At 34.9% G+C, this 6,611-nt stretch overlaps 1 protein-coding gene across 1 annotated transcript; it reads left to right on the top strand.

Moving 5' to 3' along the window:
* Positions 1 to 1,746: 1,746 nt before the first annotated feature.
* LOC131167754 (glycerophosphodiester phosphodiesterase GDPD1, chloroplastic-like) lies at positions 1,747 to 5,698 on the top strand. Its single transcript, XM_058126632.1, has 8 exons — positions 1,747 to 1,915; positions 2,019 to 2,200; positions 2,939 to 2,998; positions 3,112 to 3,192; positions 3,960 to 4,160; positions 4,284 to 4,379; positions 4,567 to 4,763; positions 5,173 to 5,698. Exons 1-8 carry the CDS (start codon positions 1,819 to 1,821, stop codon positions 5,429 to 5,431), a joined length of 1,173 nt encoding a protein of 390 aa, XP_057982615.1. The 5' UTR covers positions 1,747 to 1,818; the 3' UTR covers positions 5,432 to 5,698.
* The last annotated feature ends 913 nt before the right edge of the window (positions 5,699 to 6,611 follow it).

Here is a 6,611-nt window from a genome sequence, read left to right as displayed (position 1 = left end):
TGAAGCTTTACCTCAAATTTCAAGAGGACGATAAGCTTGTTGTAAGAGATTCAGACAATATGGAATCTTATTTGCATGACGATATCATCATAAAAGACTAATCCTATATTTAGAGAAGTCTTAAATTTTTTTAAATCTATATTTGATTTGGATGAGATTTAATATAAAATTGTATTGAATTTTATTTAAATATGCTCAAATTCAAATACAAAATTCAAAATCTATACTTTAAAATGCAGTGTTAGTGTTAAAAAAATAAGAAATTTGAGGGAAAAAAAATAAAAGATGAAACCGTAACTCAATTTGATCTGCTTGTTTTGTCTAAATTTACCTAAATCCAGTTCAAAGATTAATTAATTTTTCCTTAAAAATCACAAAAAAGAAAAAAAGAAAAAAGAGAGGTGCGTGTTGGAGGGGGAACGGTTTAGCTGGCGCTAACAAAAGCAAAGGTTGACCGAAGACTGCAAAATTAAAGACTATGCCACTCTATCCCATGCTTCGTCATCTCCACACCATCCCTATTTTCTTTTTAATTTGTTTATTTATTTACTTCCCCCCCTATCCGTTCCACGCCGTTGACACGTACGCGTTTCACAGGACTACCGTCACATGGCTGTGACGTTATCCAGTCACAGCACGCCTCCCAACCGTCCGTTTGACAAAACGGGTCTTCACTTGATGGATAACCCGATTGCTTAAAATTGAATTAAAATTTGGATAATGAATTGGTAGACAAGTTTGACCCGAATCATTTATTGGGTCACCTATTTTTAAAAAATAAAATATACTCTGAAATTATATTTTTTAAAATTATTTATTTATTATGTTAAAAAATAGGAGTCAAAAACTTAAAATAAGTTAAGAGGTCAAATTTAGAGTGAATTATTAATGAATTAATTTAAGCAAATTGAGTTTGAGTTCGCTTAATTAGTTAATAAATTATTAGTGGATGATTATTAAACATAATAATATTTTAATTTTATTTTTTTAACATTTTAATAATTTAGTTAAAATTATGAATTTGGATTGATTTAATTATTAATGGATAGTTTTACCTTAAATTCGAACTTGATTTAAAAATCGTATTACATGTTGACCTGTTTGACCCTAATTATAAACGGGTTGCTCCGAATCCAAAATTCGACCCGGACACACGCACCGGTTTTTTGTGCGGGAATCTTGAGCGCCACGTGATCGGCAATCGGGTAGGGCTGACTTTTGCTGGAGAAGGTGCGTTTCATGCACGACAATGCGTTTTCGAGGCAACCTGCGTCAGATCCTTTACTCGGAATATATGATTGGAGCGTGTCGTTCGCTCTCCGTCATCGAGAGTGGGGAGTACGGTGCTGTTCGAGAAACCCTTTTTGACGGTGAATGTTAAAAACTCGGAAACGCGCAAGAAGACGGCGACGACGAGTCGGGAAATTTTCGGTGCGATCAGGTAGACCCAGGAGCACTGCAATCCCCTTCATAAAGCGCTAAGATTTTTACACGTGGCGATGAGTTCGCCTAAACTCGTCGTTGCTGCCACGTGTGAAGATCTAGAAGCTGACGTCAGACGCCGTTAAGAAGGACGGAATTTTAGAAACGTTTCGAGAAGGTAACGACGACGTTTAGATGGTTGGGGAAGACGAATATCCAAAGGCATATGACGAGGCATTGGGAATATTCCTAGCGGAGATCCCGTTCCGTTTGATTCTACGCGTCCTTTTTTACCTTTATATACTCTTTTGAAACCCCATTTTCCTCCGAACAATTCTCACAATTCCATCTGTATCCTCGTCCCTCTCGGAAAATTTCCCCGTCTCAGCTCCGGCGATGGCTCTCAAAGCCGTTCATGTATCCGATGTCCCCAATCTGGACCAGATCCCAGAGAACGCTTCGCTCGCTCTCTACTCCACTCGCTTCTCCAAAGGTAATGCTCCAATATGCCAATTCGATAACGAGACTTTTAGCTTTTTTTCTTTTTATTTTTTTTCTTTCGTTGATTGTTTATGTGAGATTTATGAAATGTGCAGGAGTTGATATTGGCCGGAGTTCTTTTAAAGTGCCGAAGTTTCTAGTGATCGGCCACAGAGGAAACGGCATGAACAAGTTGCAGTCGCCGGATCGGAGAATGAAGGCAATCAAGGAGAACTCGGTTCTCTCATTCAACACTGCCGGGAAGTTCGGTGTCGATTTCATCGAGTTCGACGTTCAGGTGAGGTTTCTGGCGACCATTTCGATCTAGAAATTTTAACTAATTAATTATTTCAGTAGTCTTGCATGTGTTCTTGCTCTTTTGATTTATTTTCTCGATTCTTTCTTCTTCTTTCCATATTTTCTGCCTTGGGAGGTTTCAAAGTTTCAATTGAGATTGAGATTAATTAGGGGATGGGGGAGTAAAGATCAAACGAAGTTCCTCAGTCTGTTACGATGGTGTTTTCGCCGCGTACGATAACTGTGTGGAATTTGTCCGTATGAATGGGGAATTTACCAATTTGGGTCAGCGAGTTTGTACTTGCTCCCCGATATAGCCACCCTTTGAATGGGTATTTCGGGACAACTAGCTTTTAACGAGGAATTCATTAAATACAAAAATTAAAATTAATTAATTTAATAATCAAGCTTTATCCATTCATCTTTCAACAAGATATCATATTAATTTATCACTCAATATATTATATGTTGCCATAAATTTTTACTTTCTTTATGAAATCAATTAACAAATTAATCTTAACATTTGTACTTTTTTGTTCTTAAATTAATTTTAATTGAAGGAGGTACTAATATGTTTTTCTTGGTTGGGTTTTTTTTCTTTGGTGGTGGTGGGGGTGCTGGGGGCAATCTTTTTAAATATGTTTGAATTTTTTTTTTTTGAAAAAATGATGAATGATGAAGTGTAGTGTGGGGATTGGTGAAGAAGGGAAAGTAAAGAAAACAGCTGTGGTTTTTGTAGGTGACAAACGATGACTGTGCAGTCATTTTCCACGATGACTTCATCCTTTCTCAGGAAAATGTATGTGTCACTCTCCTTCCCATTCTCCTTCTCTTTGTTTCTTTTAATTTTCTTTTCTTTTCATTTACATTATTCTAATCTGATTGCATTTGGAAAAATAAAATAAAATTCAGGATACCATTTTTGAGAAACGAGTAACAGAGTTATGCCTTTCTGAATTCCTGTCCTATGGTCCCCAGATAGAACCCGGCAAGGTATTAAACTCCCTCTCTCTCTCTCTCTCTCTCTCTCTCTCTCAAGTTAATGAAATTGAATGGCTGAGGATGATGGGTCGGTATGAGTTGTCTTCTTATATTATGTAAAACGATAGATTTTTAGGATTTTAAGTGTTTCAATATTTGAATATCAATAAAATGTCAAAAAAATTATTGTTTTATTTATTTATTTATCAAATTTCTGGATAAATTAATATTTTTATCCTAACTTATTTAATTTTGAAGAGTCCTCTCAAGTTTGTCACATATTCAAAAAAAATATAGTGAAAGATGAATATTTAGATGAATATTTTGTATATATCATTAGGTTTAATACCTAATGATTTAAAGATTTTGAATAAAGTGGATCTCATTCATGTGTATCAAGTCTATCCATGAGGGCTCCCGTCCTAATTAACATGAACGATTTGTAAGGGGTTTTGTTATGAAATTCATAGATTTACTACACATCAAATTATGTCATAACCCTTTGCAGAAATGTGATGATTTTCTTATGAGAGTTTCTTTTAATCATGGTATGATCCACAAAAATGAGTTTCGATGTGGAAGTACTCATGGGAAAATTCTCAAAGCAGAGATCATCCATAGTAATCTGCCTCTTTATTATTATTTTGTTTTTGGTAGGTCATTCTTCATTTCATTGCTTAATTTGTACTTATTACAGTAAACTATGAACAGTATAAGAATGGATATTAAGATGTTGAATAAAACACGTTTATTTTAAACTTCTTTGTTGAAATACTCAGGCGGGAAAATCTCTGTTGAGGAAAACAAAAGATGGGAAGATAGTGAAGTGGGAAGTTGAGACAGATGACTCTCTGTGCACTCTCCAAGAGACTTTTCAGAAGGTGAACCCTTCACTGGGTTTCAACATAGAGTTGAAGTTTGATGACCACATTGTATATGAGCAGGATTACCTTATCCGCGTTCTCCAAGTCGTCTTACAGGTAAAAAGAGGAAGAAGAATAAATCCATATCCTGGAATTGGATTACCTTGTATCAGTTGTGGGATTTGGTTTTGCTTACAAGAGATCAATTGATGTTGATTTTTCTGAAATTTTGTTGGCCAGGTGGTGTTTGAATCAGCCAAGGAAAGGCCCATCATCTTCTCCACTTTCCAGCCTGATGCTGCTCTGCTTGTCAGAAAATTGCAATCTACCTACCCAGTACGTATTAAACTCATCATAGGGATTTACATTAGCTTTTATTCAAATATACTTGAAGCTCAAAATCTTTGAATTCATGCTTTCAAAAGCAATTAAATTTTCTGGGTTTGGTTTTAGTTGAATCATTGGTTGTGTGATGATGATATTAATGGGTGGTGGTAATGATGGTTGTTCAACATAATTGCAGGTGTACTTCTTGACAAATGGTGGGACAGAGATGTACTACGATGTGAGAAGGAACTCACTGGAAGAGGCAGTGAAGGTGTGCTTGGAGGGAGGGTTGCAGGGGATTGTTTCAGAAGTCAAGGCAATCTTCAGGAACCCAGGGTCTGTGACCAAGATCAAGGACTCCAAGCTTTCTCTCCTCACCTACGGCCAATTGAAGTAAGCTCCCTTTCCTTTCATAATACCCTTTCCATCTACATATCCAAGTGTTATAATTTAAGAAAAACTAATGAGGTATAAAATCAAAATTTTGTTTTTGCTGTATATTTTTTTTTTTGGTTTTCTTTCTTATTTTTCTTGATAATCAAACATGAGAATATTGATTAAACTACAAAAAAAATTGCATAGAAGTACATAATTGTAGTGGGATTCATACAAATCCAAACCCTTTCTCTGCCATTCAAACACAGCATGATTTTGCTTTGAAATTGAGTTACTTGGGAAAGAAAATCATAATCAAAGGTCAAAGCCATAGTAAATTAGTTTCATTAGCCTAATCTTAGGAGCCTCAACAGGCCAGTCAATCTCTAAGTCTGATCTTAATTTTGGATTGCTGTGGTTTGGGCAGTAACGTGCCAGAAGCAGTGTACATGCAACATCTGATGGGGGTGGAAGGGGTGATAGTTGATCTGGTGGAGGAGATCAGCGCTGCTGTCTCTGAGTACTTCAAGCCATCAAAGGGAGCACTAGCAGTAGCAGAAGCAGAAGCAGATGAAAAAGAAGAAGAAGAAGAAGAAGAAGAACAGGGGGAGGAAACAAAACCACAGTTCTCCCAAAGGGAGATTTCCTTTCTCCTCAAGCTCATCCCTGAGTTGATACAGCTCTAATAGTTCCTCTTAATTAATTAATTAAATTAGATAATTAATTATAACTCCCCTATTTAGGGAAAAAAAAAACCCTTTTAAAGTTTTAGTCATGAAGAGTTTAAGTACGGGTGGAGGCAGCCAAACACATACCCATTTTCAGTTTGTACATACAATTTGGTCTTTTTATTTTTGGGTTATGAAATCAGACTCTAGGTCTTTGGGTCTTCTCTGTTCTGTGGCCCTCCATTTTGTATCAGTTTATTAATAAGCAAATCTCGATTCCACTCATTCTTCAATTCTTGCATGATATGTTTTTTTTATTTATTATTTTTAGTGTACTTCAATTTGAACTTATTAGTTTAAAAGGAAATTTACATACTTTTCAACTCAATTTAATTTGAAAACTTTGAACTTAAAATTAAATTCAAACTCAGTCAATTTCAGAATCATCCATTAAATTGAAAAGTTACTAAAAAAATAGATGCTCATTGGTTTTTTTTTTTTTTCCAAGGTTGCCAAACATAATTTTCAACAAACAAATGAGGTTTTTTTAGTGTAATTTTCTTCTCAAATAATTTATTTAATTATTAATTAAAAATCAATTATTCAATTTTATTGATTGTAATAATATGGCGTCTCTCGAAATTATCAAAAATTAACGGGCTTTTTTGTTTCGCGTCCTATTTCTTTTTAAAAAAATTTTGTAGAATTTCCTGATTGAGATAAAAATCCTTGTTGGGATTAGTAAAAATGAGATTAAAAATAAATATCATTCCCAATCAATAAATCAATTGCATAGATTATTGTTGTTTTGTTTTACTTTCTCATTGTTTTGTTTTCATTTTTTGTATTAATAGTGTGGGCTGGGCGACGAGTATGGGCCAAAGCCCAGTTTCTATTATTAATTCATATACCTTGAGCCATGGACTTTAATAAATTAAAAAAATTGGGCCACATAAACAATGGGTTTTGGCCCGTTAATTTCTTTTAATTGGGCTTCGGGCCCTTATTGAGTATGTGTTAAACTGTTCCTACATCTAATCTATGGGCCATTGATTTTTTTCCCCTTCTCGTGGCCCAACATATGTAGTAGTGCAAAAGAAAAAATTGGCCTACTTTATAATTTGTTTGGATTAATTATTTTGCTTAGGAAAAAAAAGGAGGAAAAGAAAATAAAGAGAAAAAGCATTTTTCATCAAAT

Source organism: Malania oleifera, chromosome 11 (genome assembly GCF_029873635.1).
Source record: "Malania oleifera isolate guangnan ecotype guangnan chromosome 11, ASM2987363v1, whole genome shotgun sequence".
NCBI lineage: Eukaryota > Viridiplantae > Streptophyta > Magnoliopsida > Santalales > Ximeniaceae > Malania > Malania oleifera.
Note: the sequence above shows the minus strand (reverse complement) of the source record. Positions and strands in the feature narration are given on the sequence as shown.